Source organism: Argentina silus (assembly GCF_951799395.1).
Source record: "Argentina silus genome assembly, chromosome: 7".
Classification (NCBI taxonomy): domain Eukaryota; kingdom Metazoa; phylum Chordata; class Actinopteri; order Argentiniformes; family Argentinidae; genus Argentina; species Argentina silus.
The window spans coordinates 24470522-24486961 of record NC_139661.1 but is presented as its reverse complement, the minus strand read 5'-3'; the positions used below and the strand labels follow the sequence as shown (position 1 = coordinate 24486961).

At 49.4% G+C, this 16440-nt stretch overlaps 2 protein-coding genes across 2 annotated transcripts in view; both read right to left on the bottom strand.

Moving 5' to 3' along the window:
• Positions 1-1278: 1278 nt before the first annotated feature.
• Positions 1279-13198, bottom strand: phf19 (PHD finger protein 19). The gene is made up of 15 exons (XM_083673893.1): positions 13113-13198; positions 10874-11118; positions 10419-10500; positions 8287-8382; positions 7507-7601; positions 7083-7231; positions 6648-6743; positions 6043-6111; positions 5653-5773; positions 5127-5194; positions 4857-4997; positions 4589-4655; positions 4365-4450; positions 4096-4191; positions 1279-3317 (listed from the first exon to the last, which is right to left on the bottom strand). Exons 2-15 carry the CDS (start codon positions 11078-11080, stop codon positions 2960-2962), a joined length of 1731 nt encoding a protein of 576 aa, XP_083530019.1. The 5' UTR covers positions 11081-11118; positions 13113-13198; the 3' UTR covers positions 1279-2959.
• A 435-nt stretch (positions 13199-13633) lies between these two features.
• traf1 (TNF receptor-associated factor 1) overlaps positions 13634-16440 on the bottom strand; it is a 7694-nt gene continuing 4887 nt past the window's right edge. The window contains exons 8-10 of the mRNA XM_083674041.1: positions 15344-15521; positions 14947-15095; positions 13634-14659 (exon numbers count right to left, since the gene is read on the bottom strand). Of these exons, the coding sequence (XP_083530167.1) occupies positions 14423-14659; positions 14947-15095; positions 15344-15521 (564 nt within the window). The 3' untranslated portion in view covers positions 13634-14422. The remainder of the gene's footprint in view (positions 14660-14946; positions 15096-15343; positions 15522-16440) is intronic.

The window sequence follows — 16440 nt, the reverse complement described above, 5'->3', positions numbered from 1 at the left end:
CTAACCCTAACCCTAACACTGACCCTGCCCTGTCCTGGTGTTGTGTTTAGTACTGTTACCTCTACCTGTCACCACGTGATCTGTACCTTTATATGACCTTTTCATTCAAACACGGAGCTGCTTTTCTTCACCTGCCTCAACCGTGGAACATCTAACAGCTGAGCTAACGAGTGCGTGCGTGTGAACCAGCTACGGTCGTAGCGGACTTACCGGCGACCCGCATCCAGCCCTGGTAGTGGCAGCGCGTCAGGTGGCTGACCAGGTGCTCCATCCCAGCCGGGCAAGGCGCACCTTCTCCGGGTTAGGAAACCTCAAAGTCCGCCTCTCCAACGGACGAGGGTGGAAGTCTGGTTCAACACATGACCACTTTTGACACGGTCACCCCATGGTGGAGGGACGTCCTGGGGGAGGACACGGTGTTCACGGTTCACACGCAGCTCTCACTTTTCAGCACCGGGACTTTCAACTGGTCCACCTCGTGTTTGTCAATAACAATAACAGTCCTGGTTCGGTAGTTGAGAGAGAGACACCGGGCCGGTGGAAACAGAGGAAGGCAGGACACACACCGGGCCGGTGGAAACAGAGGAAGGCAGGACACACACCGGGCCGCTCGCACGTCATTAAACACCTTAATGATATTAAAGGCTTAAAGTCTGGCGTGCATCGGAACATTCACGAGCCACGCCGGTAACTTATTTGTATGAATGAGTGTGAACTCTCACCGGGACTGACACGACGGGACGACGGTAACACGGCACTCTCTGGGCTTTTCATGAGTTTCAAATACTAGAAAGGTTAAATATGCGACTTTTCCGAGTTGAACTCAAACTACCTGATCTGACCTTCCCGCGGCCCTGGCGCCCCCTGGCGTCCATCCTCAGTCAGACATAATGCCAATACAGCAATTACAGGGCAGTTGAAAGTTATTATTAAATGTGTTTGTTTTTCATGATTGTGTTTTATAATGTTGTATGGTTTAAGGTTGTAAAAAGTGTGTTTACAGGGCTTCCTTGATAAACACACCGTGGTCTCAACGGGACTCCCTGCTAGAATAAAGGTGTCAAATGTAAAAGTCTTGAGCAGAATTAGAGATGCAGGCGTCGACCACTGAGCTGAACATCAGTATTAGTTATTCCTGGCATGGAATCTCACTAAACTACAACCAAAGAGATTCAATGCACATAATATAATAACAATTATACATTTAATAAATAAAAATAACTAAGTTCACAATACCATCAAGAAGAAAGCTGAGACACAGTTCTCCAAAACGTTTTTTTATTACAATTCAAAAGACCAAACAAAGATTCACAAACAAAAGATATGGATGCAAACTGGAACTGACGAGTCTGTTCACCGCTACCGTCAGCTCTCTGGTTTACCGTCAGCTCTCTGGTTTACCGTCAGCTCTCTGGTTTACCGTCAGCTCTCTGGTTTACCGTTAACTCTGGTTTACTGTCAGCTCTCTGGTTTACTGTCAGCTCAGGGCAGTAACATGACAGCTATCATACTCTCTCTAACGTTAAACAGGTTTGTATTCATTTCAAATACAACTAGAAATCAAATGTCAGAACGTTGATGGCGTTATGGAGACGTGGATTAGAGATCGTCCATCAGACATTTAGAATGGAGACTCCAGAGTTGTGATGGTTTTATATTCTGGTCTGTCAGAGCAGATACAGCCGTGCTGTACTTGTAGTAAGTGCATAAATGTTTGCAAAATACTAAAAGGGGAAAAAATAAACATTGTCTAAAATTTTGTTTGTTAATAATAATAATAATAATAATAATATGCATACAGCAGTTGGATTCTGGTCTGTATTGTGATATAAAAATCAATTAAAAATATTTATGTAAATAGTATTTGGTTATTTAGAAACATCAATACTTGCATAGTTTCTGATATGTGTCAATAGTGCAACGTAGAGGGAAGGTGAAGAAACAAGGTTCCAGATCAGTTTGTCTTTAAGCATGTTCATAGTTACAGGTTGGTCCAATCAGCATGAAGGAATGTTGAAGCTTTTTAAGTTTAACAGCCAACCAACAGAGACGACAGCTGTCTGTCTGTCTGTCTGTCCGTCACGTGTGCGAGTGTGTGTGTGCGTGCGCGCATGTGTGCGTGTGTTTATAGGGGGGTAGGTATGTGCATGTGTGTGTATAGGTAGGTGTGTGTGTGTATAGGTAGGTGTGTGTGTGTGTGTGTGTGTGTGTGTGTGTGTAGAGACATGTTTGGATATTGAAAGAGCAGAAGGTACAGTAGTGATCACAACAACACTCTGACTTCTAGTTTTGAGTCTACAGAACCCTGGTCAGAACCCTAGACCCCCGGTCAGAACCCTAGAACCCCGGTCAGAACCCTGGACCCCTGGTTAGAACCCTGAACCCCTGGTCAGAACCCTAGACCCCCGGTCAGAACCCTGGAACCCTGGTCAGAACCCTAGACCCCCGGTCAGAACCCTGGAACCCTGGTCAGAACCCTAGACCCCCGGTCAGAACCCTGGAACCCTGGTCAGAACCCTAGAACCCTGGTCAGAACCCTAGAACCCTGGTCAGAACCCTGGTCAGGTTCAGGGGACAGTGGGAGATGCTGTGTGTGTGTGTGTGTGTGTGTGTGTGTGAGTGTAAGGAGGAGGTGGAGGGCTGGGTTCAGGGGGAGATGCTGTCTGTGTGTGTGTGTGTGTGTGTGTGTGTGTGTGTGTTTCTACTGCTGTTAGAATCTGGAGGGAGAGTTTCCCCTCTGAAGCCTTACTTAGCTAGCGTGAATCTCTCTCTCTCTCTCTGTCTGTCTGTCTCTCACTCTCTCTCTCTCTCTCTCTCTCACACACACACACACACACACACACACACACACACACAGAGGGGTATCATCTACAGAAGCAACACAAACATTTTAAGCGAGTAAAAAATCTAGTTATGCTGTGATTGGCTGAGCCGAGTAGGGGGCGGGCAGTGGGCGTGGTCAGTAGGGCGTGGTCCCCTCCCACTCCAGCAGGTACTGGACCTTCCCCTCGGGCGTGACCCGGCGGGCCAGCACCTGGTACCTCTCCCCGCAGGTGAGCCGCCCGGCCGCGCCAAAGTAGCTGGTGATGGACGACTTGAGGAGGGAGAGGGAGGAGTCATCCTCGCTGAGGCTGTCGAAGGCGTGGCCGTGGTCCTCCAGCATCCCAGAATGCTCCTCCTCCTCCTCCTCGTCTCCGGGCAGGCCCATGGCGACCAGGTCCGTGTCCATGGCGACCAGGGGCGGTTCCTTCTTGGCGGCGGGGAGAGTTGCGTAGTTAACGGTCGGGAACTTCCTCTTACGGCTGCCCACGCTCTTCCTGCAGAGACAACATCATCATCATCATCATCAACAACATCATCCTGTCTTGACAACAGTAATAGTATGTAAACACCAGTGCTTCCTGGTAAACCTGTTAACCTCCTAACCTGTTAACCTGTTAACCACACATCTCACAGAGACCACAGGGCCCGCCCGCCAGCGTCATGTGATCGTAGCCACGTTGTGTTTGATCGTTTCATCAGCAAGTCCCACCTCCCCCGTCTGTTGATTGGTTGGGGGAGAAGCCCCGTCAGAGCAGTCTGATCTGATCACCTGACCACTCTCACCCTGCCACACATCAGCCAGCAGGGGGAGCTGCAGGTCACTATATCATCATCATCATCATCATCATCATCATCATGTCCCTCCCTCCTCTCTCCCCTTTCCCTCCCTCCCTCCTCCCTCTCCCCCCTCCCTCCCTCCCTCTCCCCCTCCTCCCTCTCCCTCCCTCCCTCCCTCTCCCCCCTCCCTCCCTCCCTCCGCCCTCTCCCTCTCTCTGCTGACTTCTCAATGTCTCGTTCACAGACTGAACATGGCAAACAGCAGGGACCAAACTCTTAGTGCTCCACACACACACACACACACACACACACACACACACACACACACACACACACACACCCCCGTCCTCTAGAGTGCAGCAGTACGGTAATGACGCCCTGATGTCTATAAATACAGACAGACAGCAGGATGAAATAACAGAGAGGTGACATGATGCTGGGGGGGGGGGGGGACAGTGTGAGTGTGTGTGTGTGTGTGTGTGTGTGTGTGTGTACCTGAAGTCGTAGGAGACACTAGTGGTAGCTGATCCAGATGTACTCGCTGCATCAGTAGAGTCCAAGTCCAGACTGAAGGTGCGTCCTGAACTGGTGCTGAGAACACACACACACACACACACACACACACACACACACACACACACACACACATACACATACACACAGTAGAGGGTCAAGACCAAGGGTAGGGACACACAGGTGTGTGGGTGAGAGGGTGTGAGTGTGTGTGAAGGTGAGAGTGTGTGTGTGTGTGTGTGTGTGTGTACCTCTTTAAACTCTGTAGTTCATCCAAGGTGAAGTCAAAGATGTTCGCCATGTGGTGATTGGTGCTCCAGGAAGACGTCAGCTCATTCTGAACAAACAGCCAATCAGATCACTCCTCACCACAAACAGCCAATCAGATCACTCCTCACCACAAACAGCCAATCAGATCACTCCACACCACAAACAACCAATCAGGTACTTGACTAGAGAAGGGGTGGGGCCTCACGTTAGGGATGGCGTCTTCTAGCAGCCATTTTGACCTCTTCTTCCTCCTCTTCTCCGCCGGCAGAGAACTAGAGAAGAAGAGACAGTCAGTTTCTCCCAACAGCACCTGGTCACCCAGAGGAGGCTGGTTCCTCTCAAGGTTTCTTCCTCCCAGGGAGCCACTGGGCCCTGGGTCTTGCTTGGCTTACTTTTTGGAGTCTGTGGTTTGGTGTTAGATCAAATAGTTCTTTACTCTCTCTCTCTTTCTGCCCCTCCATCCCTCGTTTTACCTGTTCTTGCCTCCTCTCCTCCCCCTCCACCCCTCGTTCTGGGCCCGCTCAGGGAACAGTTTGGAGGGCGGGTTCGGGGGCATGCGGGTCCGCAGGCGGAAGATGCATTTCCTCTTCTTGATCTCCTTCCCACAGAGGAACCTGGACACACACACACACACACACACACACACACACACACACACACACACACACAGGTTAAGCTGTGGGTACGTGTTTGTGTGTGTGTGTGTACAGCTGTGTGTGTGTGTGTGTGTGTGTGTGTCTTACTTGCTCTTGTAGTTGTTGAGAGCATCCAGGAGGTACTGTCCTCTCTCAGGTGGCGCTGTGTTGGAGAGCTGAAGACCACAACAACATCAACCATCATGATTGGATTAATGTTGTTCTTCTGATCATACTAGGTTGTTATATGGTTGTGGTTCTGACCAGACTAAGGTTGTTATATGGTTGTGGTTCTGACCAGACTAAGGTTGTTATATGGTTGTGGTTCTGACCAGACTAAGGTTGTTATATGGTTGTGCTTCTGACCAGACTAAGGTTGTTATATGGTTGTGCTTCTGACCAGACTAAGGTTGTTATATGGTTGTGGTTCTGACCAGACTAAGGTTGTTATATGTGCTTCTGACCAGACTAAGGTTGTTATATGGTTGTGGTTCTGACCAGACTAAGGTTGTTATATGGTTGTGGTTCTGACCAGACTAAGGTTGTTATATGGTTGTGGTTCTGACCAGACTAAGGTTGTTATATGGTTGTGGTTCTGACCAGACTAAGGTTGTTATATGGTTGTGGTTCTGACCTTGCCCAGTTGGAAGTGCTCCCAGTTGTTGGAGACGAAGGTCAGGATCTCTTCCAGTTCAAAGTACTTCTTCTTACTTTGGACCCCCAGGTTGTACAACGCCAGGTGCACCACATCCACCCTGCAGTAATAACACGGTAATAATGTGGTAATAACATAGTAATAACAACCCCTTTAATCATATAGACCTACATCCATTCTGGAGGTATGCAGCTGTGGAGGCTGGTGGAGGCCATTCATTACAATGAGCCCGGCCTCCGATTTCTACCTCCACCAGCCTCCCCTGATACAGCCTCAGCAGGTCAGATTCTGTAAATAATATATATATGTGTGTGTGTTATGTGTGTGTTATATATGTGTGTGTGTTATATGTGTGTGTGTGTGTGTTACCATCGTAGCGGCAGGCGTTTGATGTACTCCACTCCTTTATTACACACTGAACAGATGAACAGGTAGAACCTGGAGAAGAGAAGAGGGGGGGAGGAGGGGAGGGGAGGGGAGACGGGAGGGGAGGGGACGGGAGGAGAGGGGAGGGAGGGGAGGGGACGGGAGGGAGGGGAGGAGAGACGGGAGGGGAGGGGACGGGAGGAGAGGAGAGGGGAGGGAGGGGAGGGGAGGGGACGGGACGGGAGGGGAGACGGGAGGAGAGGGGAGGGAGGAGAGGGGAGGGGACGGGAGGAGAGGGGAGGGAGGGGAGGGGACGGGAGGGGAGGGATTAGAAGGTACTGTGTCTACCAGCACATTCTGAACACTGACAGTAACAGTCATGTGATCATCACTAGGTGCCAACAGCCAATCATCCTCCATGTTGGCATGTCAGGGTTTGTGTGTGTGTGTGTGTGTGTCTGGAGGGTGAGGGTGTATGTGTGTGTGTGTGTGTGTGTGTGTGTGTCTGGAGGGTGAGGGTGTGTGTGTGTGTGTGTCTGCAGGGTGAGGGTGTGTGTGTGTGTGTCTGCAGGGTGAGGGTGTGTGTGTGTGTGTGTGTGTATGATCACCTGTCTCCGAACATCATGCTCTCTTGCAGACATTGGATGCAGGCCTCATGGAACCACTGCTGACACCGGAAACACTGGAGCATCTTCAGATACCACCTAGAAATACACACACTAGAGTTACCACCTAGAAATACACACACTAGAGTTACCACCTAGAAATACACACACTAGAGTTACCACCTAGAAATACACACACTAGAGTTAAACATCCACCTTGGAATAGACAGATTCCGATTGTATCTGTGTGTGTATCTCTCTGTCTGTTTGTCTGTGTGTGTGTGTCTGTGTGTATCTATGCAATAGTGTGTGTGTATACATGTGTAGTGAATCTATCTGTGTGTGTGTGTGTATCTGTGTGTGTGTGTGTGTGTGTTTGTCTGTGTGTGTGTGTGTGTGTGTGTGTGTGTGTGTGTGTGTGTGTATCTATGCACTCACTCTCCTGGTCCGCCACAGTAGCAGTAAGACTGTTGGTGATTGGTCCGATGCAGAGAGTCCCAGTCCAGCTGCTCGGGGCTGTACGCCAGGACCTGCTTCATCGCCTGCAGAGCCTTCGCTATAGGACCCTTCTTCAGAGCGCCCCCTTTCTGAGGAGGACCGAATTACACACACACACACACACACACACACACACACATATTCCGTCATCTAGACAGAATCCAGCTGTAGACCGTGTAAGATCCTCCTGAGGACAGTCAGCTCCTCAACAACACAACAATGAAGTCACAATTAAACAGTAACATAACTACTACTACTCAACTACAGAAGCTGCCTGACACATACACACACACAGACATGCACGCACACACACACACGGACACACACACACAGACACACAGCAACAATATCATATTTGACTCACCCGAACAGCAAGGGCGAATATGCACCTTCTGCAGAACCAGGGAGACTGATCAGCAGAGCTCTCTACCTGGGGCAGGTGGCACAGCTGGTGGTAGCCTACACACACACACACACACACACACACACACACCACACTTAATTTCAATCATTTTCATCCAGTCAGGCTATAGTAAAACGTATTCAACTAAAACTAAAATTCCATTCAGGGAACTTCAAAGCCAACATCTCCGATTCAGAAGGAAGGTGTGTGTGTGTGTCTGTGTGTGTGTTTGTGTCAGCACAAGGAGGGAGGGGTTAATGTCCGTTAAGTGTGTAAAGTATGTGACAGGCACCCTGGGAAAGTCCTGGGTTTACCCTCCTGAAGACACACACACACACACACACACACACACACACACACACACACACACACACACACACACACAGTCATCTGACTCACTATGACTCACACAACTCCCCAGCTTCTCTTCAGCAACAGGGTGACCTTTAGTGTAACCATGGTTACTGTGCTTCCCCGCCATCTGCGCTCACCAATTATATACCCCGAAATACCCCCGAAGTTAACTAGCTACGCCCTGAAATACCCCCGAAGTTAACTAGCTACGCCCTGAAATACCCCCGAAGTTAACTAGCTACGCCCTGAAATACCCCCGAAGTTAACTAGCTACGCCCTGAAATACCCCCGAAGTTAACTAGCTACAGACTGTTTGGTGGCTGTAACCACCCTGTGTAGCCAACCCCTTCCTGTCTTCAGGTAACCACGGTAACCATGGTAACTCACCGATGCCGCACTTGCCGCAGATGAGGATCTCGTTGTCGGAGTCCAGGACCGCCTCCGAACATACAGAACACTTCGGCTCCTCCCCCGGAACGCCCGCTGAGGAACAGCAAACTGTCAATCATCAATGACCTTCAAACTGTCAATGACCGTTCTCCCCAGGATGTTAGAACAGCATCATCAAAACCTGACTTGCGGTTATTCATGTCAAAATGCACAAAAAATACCACTAAAACGCTGAATTCACTGAGGAACATCAGAACGTTTTTCAGAATCATGTTTCCATAGTGGCGCCAAGTTCACAGCGAGACGCAGAAACATTCTTCTGTTCTTCGCCGAACCCTGAATCCTGTCCTTCATCAGAGAGAAGAGTCGTCATCAGTCTGAAGACTTGGAAACACAGCTGGCTCCATGAGAAGATGGTTTAACTACATCAGACAACCAGTCGCCAACTAGGAGGTAGTGTCCTACTGAATTCAACTTTTTTTAAATATATAATAATAAAGTTTCTGCTTTCTCCAGCACTGTGACTGCTGATGTCACTTGTTCTTCTGGAAGGTTTTACTTGGAATGACTGATGTAGAGTTGGTTCTCTGAGACAGATGACTGATGTAGAGTTGGTTCTCTGAGACAGATGACTGATGTAGAGTTGGTTCTCTGACTGATGACTGATGTAGAGTTGGTTCTCTGACTGATGACTGATGTAGAGTTGGTTCTGAGACAGATGACTGATGTAGAGTTGGTTCTGAGACAGATGACTGATGTAGAGTTGGTTCTCTGAGACAGATGACTGATGTAGAGTTGGTTCTGAGACAGATGACTGATGTAGAGTTGGTTCTGAGACAGATGACTGATGTAGAGTTGGTTCTCTGAGACAGATGACTGATGTAGAGTTGGTTCTCTGAGACAGATGACTGATGTAGAGTTGGTTCTGAGACAGATGACTGATGTAGAGTTGGTTCTGAGACAGATGACTGATGTAGAGTTGGTTCTCTGAGACAGATGACTGATGTAGAGTTGGTTCTGAGACAGATGACTGATGTAGAGTTGGTTCTCTGAGACAGATGACTGATGTAGAGTTGGTTCTGAGACAGATGACTGATGTAGAGTTGGTTCTGAGACAGATGACTGATGTAGAGTTGGTTCTCTGACTGATGACTGATGTAGAGTTGGTTCTCTGATTGATGACTGATGTAGAGTTGGTTCTGAGACAGATGACTGATGTAGAGTTGGTTCTCTGAGACAGATGACTGATGTAGAGTTGGTTCTCTGAGACAGATGACTGATGTAGAGTTGGTTCTCTGACTGATCGTCTCTCTGATAAAAACGTCTAAATGACGACAAACATAAGATGAGTGCACTTATGGATGAGGGCTTTAACGAGTCAGGGTCAGGGTTAGGGTCAGGGTTAGGGTCAGGGCTAGGGTTAGGGTTAGGGTCAGGGCTAGGGTTAGGGCTAGGGTCAGGGCTAGGGTCAGGGCTAGGGTAGGGTAGGGTTAGGGTTAGGGCTAGGGTCAGGGCTAGGGTCAGGGCTAGGGTTAGGGCTAGGGTTAGGGCTAGGGTCAGGGCTAGGGTCAGGCCTGGGTCAGGGCTAGGGTAGGGTTAGGGTTAGGGCTAGGGTCAGGGCTAGGGTAGGGTTAGGGTCAGGGCTAGGGTCAGGGCTAGGGTTAGGGCTAGGGTCAGGGCTAGGGTTAGGGTCAGGGCTAGAGTCAGGGCTAGGGTTAGGGCTAGGGTAGGGTTAGGGCTAGGGTAGGGTAGATTAGCAGCTTGTCAGCAGACAGAATCCTCTGAGGATGTGGAATAACTGACTGATCCAGACGTGTCTGGTGGTTTGTAACAGACCTAACTCTGACATCACCCCACTGAAGTAGAGATTTAAAACGGTTAGGGTAAGGGGTAAGGGGTAAAGGGTAAAGTTAGGTTTAGGGTTAAGGGTAGGGTCATCCCAGGTATCCCACCTAACATCTACCCTAACACCACCACCTGCCATCCAGACCCTGATCAAGACCCTTGATTCTAACCCTGTCCCCAACCCTAAATCCTGTCCCTTGACCCCTGACCCTGTGTCGTGACCCCTGACCCTGTCTCATGACCCCTACCCCTGTCTCCTGACCTCTGACCCTGTCTCCACCCACCATGTTGGATGTCCTTCCAGAGGACCCAGAACTTGGAGTTGTCTTCAAATGTGACGAAGCAGCTCTGCTTGGAGGGACTGACCTGGGAGAGCACACACACACACACACACACACACACACACACACACACACACACACACACACAAACACACACTGTGTAATAACAGCTTTATCAAGTCATTACTGAGCAAATTATTCATTAGAATTTGTATTTCTGTAAAATACTGAGCAACATTTTGGCTGACAGTAGTGCGCAGGGGAGGCTGGTGGAGGTAGAAATCGGAGGACGGGCTCATTGTAATGCATAGAATGAAATGAGGAATGCTAGGGTTAGGGTTAGCACACTAACCTTAACCTTAACCTCATTCCATTCCATGCATTACAATGAGCCCGTCCTCCGATTTCTACCTCCACCAGCCTCCCCTGAGTGGTGGGCGTGTCCTGGAGAGACGTACCCTCTGAATCTTCCCCAGGTAGTAGAGGCCGTCAGACCAGCAGCAGAGGACGTACTGGCCAATGGTCAGGCTGCTCTCCAGCACACTGCTCCGCCCTCTCTTCTGAGGGCTGCACTTGGGCTGCGGCTGCAGGTCCTCAGGCTCTGAGCTGCAGAAACCTCCAGCCTGCGAGCTGCAGAACTCATCTCTGTAGGCAGACTCCAGCATACTGCACTCTCTCTGTCTGTCTGTCTCTAGAACTCTTCCTGGTGACAGAGACAGACACTAGTTAGCACACCAGTTAATACACTCAGAACTGGGACTTTATATCCTGAGTACATGTCAGTAGGATGGAAGGATTAAATAAAGTTTATTTGTCATATAGACAGAATACAGCTGTAGATGGTGTCATGAAATGCTTCGGCTAAGCTAGCTCCTCAGTTCTCTGTCTATGTATGTATGTATGTGTGTGTGTGTGTGTGTGTGTGTGTGTGTGTGTGTGTGTGTGTGTGTGTGTGTGTGTGTGTGATGTACTGGAGGCCTATAGTGTTTGCTCAGGGCCTGTGAGAGTTGTCCCAGCTAGTGTCCGTTAGCCGTGTGCGCTAGCAGGATGTTAGCCGTGTGCGCTAGCAGCAGGACGGCTGAGGAGTCAAACCGCCCAGACGACCGCAGCCTCTCCGGCTGTGACTCATATGTGGCAGAGACTGTTAGCTACACGGGGATAACGGGGTTAACGGGGATAACGGGGTTAACGGGGATAACGGGGTTAACGGGGGAGTTAGGGTTGTTGAACCCAGTCGCAGACGTGTCCCTCCGCCGGACCGTGTGAGGTGACTGACGGTAACCAGGTCCCGGGTAACATGTTAGCTAGCTGGCTGCTGTCGCAGGACCGTCAGCAGGTTGATAACAGTGATACCGTTAGCTTGGTAGCACCGTTAGCTTGGTAGCACCGTTAGCTTGGTAGCACCGTTAGCTTGGTAGCACCGTTAGCTTGGTAGCAGCGTTAGCTTGGTAGCAGCGTTAGCTTGGTAGCAGCGTTAGCTAGCTGACTGCTGTCGCAGGAGACGAGCTAGTTAATAAAGTCAAGTCTGGAAGTGAATTACTGAGATGTTGTTAACATGCCAGTCCCCACCAGTCCCACACCAGTCACCATCAGTCCCCACCAGTCCCACACCAGTCACCATCAGTCCCCACCAGTCCCACACCAGTCACCATCAGTCCTCACCAGTCCCCACCAGTCCCACACCAGTCACCATCAGTCCTCACCAGTCCCCACCAGTCCCACACCAGTCACCATCAGTCCTCACCAGTCCCCACCAGTCCCACACCAGTCACCATCAGTCCCCACCAGTCCCACACCAGTCACCATCAGTCCCACACCAGTCACCATCAGTCCTCACCAGTCCCCACCAGTCCCACACCAGTCACCATCAGTCCCCACCAGTCCTCACCAGTCCCCACCAGTCCCCACCAGTCACCACCAGTCCCACACCAGTCACCACCAGTCCACACCAGTCACACACCAGTCCCCACCAGTCACACCAGTCACACACCAGTCCCCACCAGTCCCACCAGTTACACACCAGTCCCACACCAGTCACCACCAGTCCACACCAGTCACACACCAGTCCCACACCAGTCACCACAGGTCCCCACCAGTCACACACCAGTCCCACCAGTCACTGGTTTCACTGGAAAGCTCTTCTGGTGCCTGTCGTCCAGTCACCGAACAGGAAGACGATAGCTGTCTTCTATAACCAGCATCAGCATATCATATCATATCATATCATATCATATCATTATCGTCTCAACAAACTAATATGAATACGGGACGTCTTAACATTACACACACATACTTGTCGCATATAAGCAAACTTGCAGCTCTTATCAAACTACTTTCGGCAGCTTCTGCTGACAGCTAAACTCCTCCAAACACACACACACACACACACACACACACACACACACACACACACACACACACACACACACAACCTGAGTTGTCCGTATCAACAACCCGCTGCTGATTTGTGCAAAAATATTCAGATATGGAATATGAATAGTGGCGAAGAACGGTTCCAGTGTGCCCGTGTGAAGCCAGCAGCAGCACGGTGGAGAGGACAGACAGGAGAGGTTATCGGCTGGAGAGGACAGACAGGAGAGGTTATCGGCTGGAGAGGACAGACAGGAGAGGTTATCGGCTGAAAGCTTGAGAGAGAAAAGCGACGTGAAAATGTAGAAAGTGAATCGTGTCTCTTACCGCCGCGACCAGCCTCGGCTCCAGCCTGCTGAACTCTCTCTCCTGACTCTACAGGCGCTAAAGTTCAAACTATGCCAGTCGCCATTTTTCACTTTTTCCCGCGAATCATGTAGGTTTGTCCTTATGTAATTACCATAACATCATCATCATCATCATCATCATCATCATCATCATCATCATCATCATCATCATCATCACCATCATCACCATCATCATCATCATCATCATCATCACACAGGAAGCTGACTGGATCAGTTCTAGCTCAAACATCATGAGATCAGTTGGAATAAGTTCAGTTCGTTTTTAGAAAATAGTACAATATTTGTTTTCACATTTTCAATCCCTAAAGTTATCTGGAAATTCTTGTTCTTCGTAATGATGATAATTACCATAATATCAGCATTATCAACAACAATAATAATTAATTATATCAATGTTACCACATCTAATAACAATAATAACAACAACAACAACAAGACAAGATCACAAATCATATTTTTTGACATTTTATGTCACTGTCTTTTTTTATTTTGCTTCACTTGCTGATGTTGAATCTTTCTCCTGAAGAACTCAGGATTCACAAACTCACATCATACTGTTGATGCTGCCCTGTTCCTCTGATCAGATTCTTTAAATAAACAAATATTAAACATAAAATCCATACAGAAGTGTATTTATAGAATCCAGGTTCAAGTGTGTGTGTTCAGATGCGTGTGTGTGTTTGTGTGTGTCCAGGTGTTCAGGAGGTGTGTGTGTGTGTGTTCAGGTGTGTGTGTGTGTGTGTGTCCAGGAGGTGTGTGTGTGTGTGTCCAGGTGTTCAGGAGGTGTGTGTGTTCAGATGTGTGTGTGTCCAGGTGTTCAGGAGGTGTGTGTGTGTGTGTCCAGGTGTTCAGGTATGTGTGCGTGTCCAGGTTTTCAGGAGGTGTGTGTGTCCAGGTGTTCAGGTGTGTGTTCAGATGTGTGTGTGTGTGTGTCCAGGTGTTCAGGTGTGTGTATTCAGATGTGTGTGTGTCCAGGTGTTCAGGAGGTGTGTGTGTGTGTCCAGGTGTTCAGGAGGTGTGTGTGTGTGTCCAGGTGTTCGGGTGCGTGTGTGTGTGTGTGTGTGTGTGTGTGTATGTGTCCAGGTGTTCAGGAGGTGTGTGTGTGTGTGTGTGTGTCCAGGTGTTCAGGAGGTGTGTGTGTGTCCAGGTGTTCAGGAGGTGTGTGTGTGTGTGTCCAGGTGTTCGGGAGGTGTGTGTGTATGTGTCCAGGTGTTCAGGAGGTGTGTGTGTGTGTCCAGATGTTCAGGAGGTGTGTGTGTGTCCAAGTGTTCAGGAGGTGTCGACCACACACTTGATGAACATGGTGTCATCGCGGCAGTAGGCGTGTCTCTGCGAGGGGAGGAGCCTGGCCAGGGGGCGGAGCTTGGCCAGGGGGCAGAACAGCGGGCAGCCGCTTGCCACGTTCATGTCCGCCATCGGCCGCTGGAAGGAAGAGGAAGTGAGGTCAGGACGGAAGGCGTCGATCACATGTTCTCTGTTGTTCTGATCCATCAGGAAGAAGGTGACCTGAGGAGGAGGGAGCGATCATCTCATTATTAGAACAATATTTAATAACTTAGTCATTGTTGTTGCATTGTTGAGGAGCTTGTCTACGGCTGGATTCTATGTATGATAAATACACTTTGATTTGATTTGATTTGAGGAGGAGAGGAGAGGAGGAGAGAGGAGAGGAGAGGAGAGGAGAGGAGAGGAGGAGAGGAGAGGAGAGGAGAGAGGAGAGGAGAGGAGAGGAGAGGAGAGGAGAGGAGAGGAGAGGAGAGGAGAGGAGAGGAGAGGAGTCCTCCTGTTCTTACCTTGTGTTTGAAAGGCCAGGAGAGCAGCGGGTCAAACTCTCCCTTCATGATGACGAAGAACAGAGAGATGTGACTTCCCTTTCCCACGCCGTCCCCGTTCAAGTACAGACGCATACACACCTTGAACCCGTACCTGGCTGTGTAGAAGGCTGGGAAAAGGGCGGGGGTTGATTTGGACATTATATTATTTCTTCCAATACTTTTGAAGCCCTAAAATAGGGAGGGGATGTTTATCAAATAATAATATTTAAAAAAAAAGCTGAAAATCTGAAAAAAAAAGAGAAAAAAAAAGCTGAAAATAAAATGCTTCCACTTTCCAATACTTAGGGAGGATGTACCTGTAGTCTGTCAGAGGTCATTGGGAGGTCAGAGGTCAGAGGGAGGTCAAAGGCAGTACCTGGGGAGTAGAGGTTGTTGTGGCGGCCGGCCGCGGCCTCCTCCATCTTGTGTCGGAGGTCCGTCAGCCTCCAGAGGAAGACGCCGTCATAGGAGACGTCCTGATTGGCCGAGAGGCTCTGCCTCAGAGAGCTGATCACCTGTTCCTTCCTGGTCAGCCTCCGCTGCTGCTCCGTCACCTAGGCAACGACACCACAACGTCACCCACGTTGTTGTTGACACAAGTGTTGTTCATCATGTGACCTCTCAGTTCCAGCTGACTGTCTAGGTGTGATGATGATGATGATGATTTCATGTTGGGTTTTTTTAAATATGTTTTTAGGGCACTTCTGCTTTATTGGGATAGAGACAGTAGAGATTGACAGGAAGGAGGGAGAGAGAGGAGGGATGACATGCAGGATAGGTCGAGGGTCGGAATCAAACCAAGAACCTTGCGATTACAGGGTAAGCGCATTAGTGTGCTACGCCACTAAGCGCCTCTGATGATTTCATGTTTAAAGAGCATCAGAGCTCTCAGGCAACACAGACAGGTTTTAATAATTCATAATTAATAATAAAAAAGATAATAATCACTGCTGAGTTGAGATGCCAGACAGACAGACAGACAGACAGACAGGCAGAGAGACATGGTCTTCAGGCTGTGTGAGACATGGACACCAGGGGAGGCCATCATGAATATCATGTTCATAAAGGAGCGACTGGAGCTTTGGCTCACACACTGTCTGGGAGAAGCAGGGAGAAGCCAGCGGAGGAGGGAGAGAGAAAAGGGGAAAAAGAGAGAGAGAAGCAGAGAGAGAAATAGAGAGAGAGAGACAGCTAGAGAGAGAAATGCATTCTGTGGAGGGAGGGAGAGAGAGGGATATAAATTGGTGTTTTTGCAGGCAGGCCTCATTCCTGACAACAGTCCGTTTTTTCGACCAAATGTGATTCTGATTCTCCCTCCCTCCCTCCCTCCCTCCCTCCCTCCCTCCCTCCCTCAGCCACACCGCCATTTCATTCCTCTCCTCCTCCCTCCATAGACCAGACCAGTGGATTTACCAACACCATCTCTAACAGAATACGTTCTGGGGCTGGTTTCTGCAGACCAGGACAGGGTCT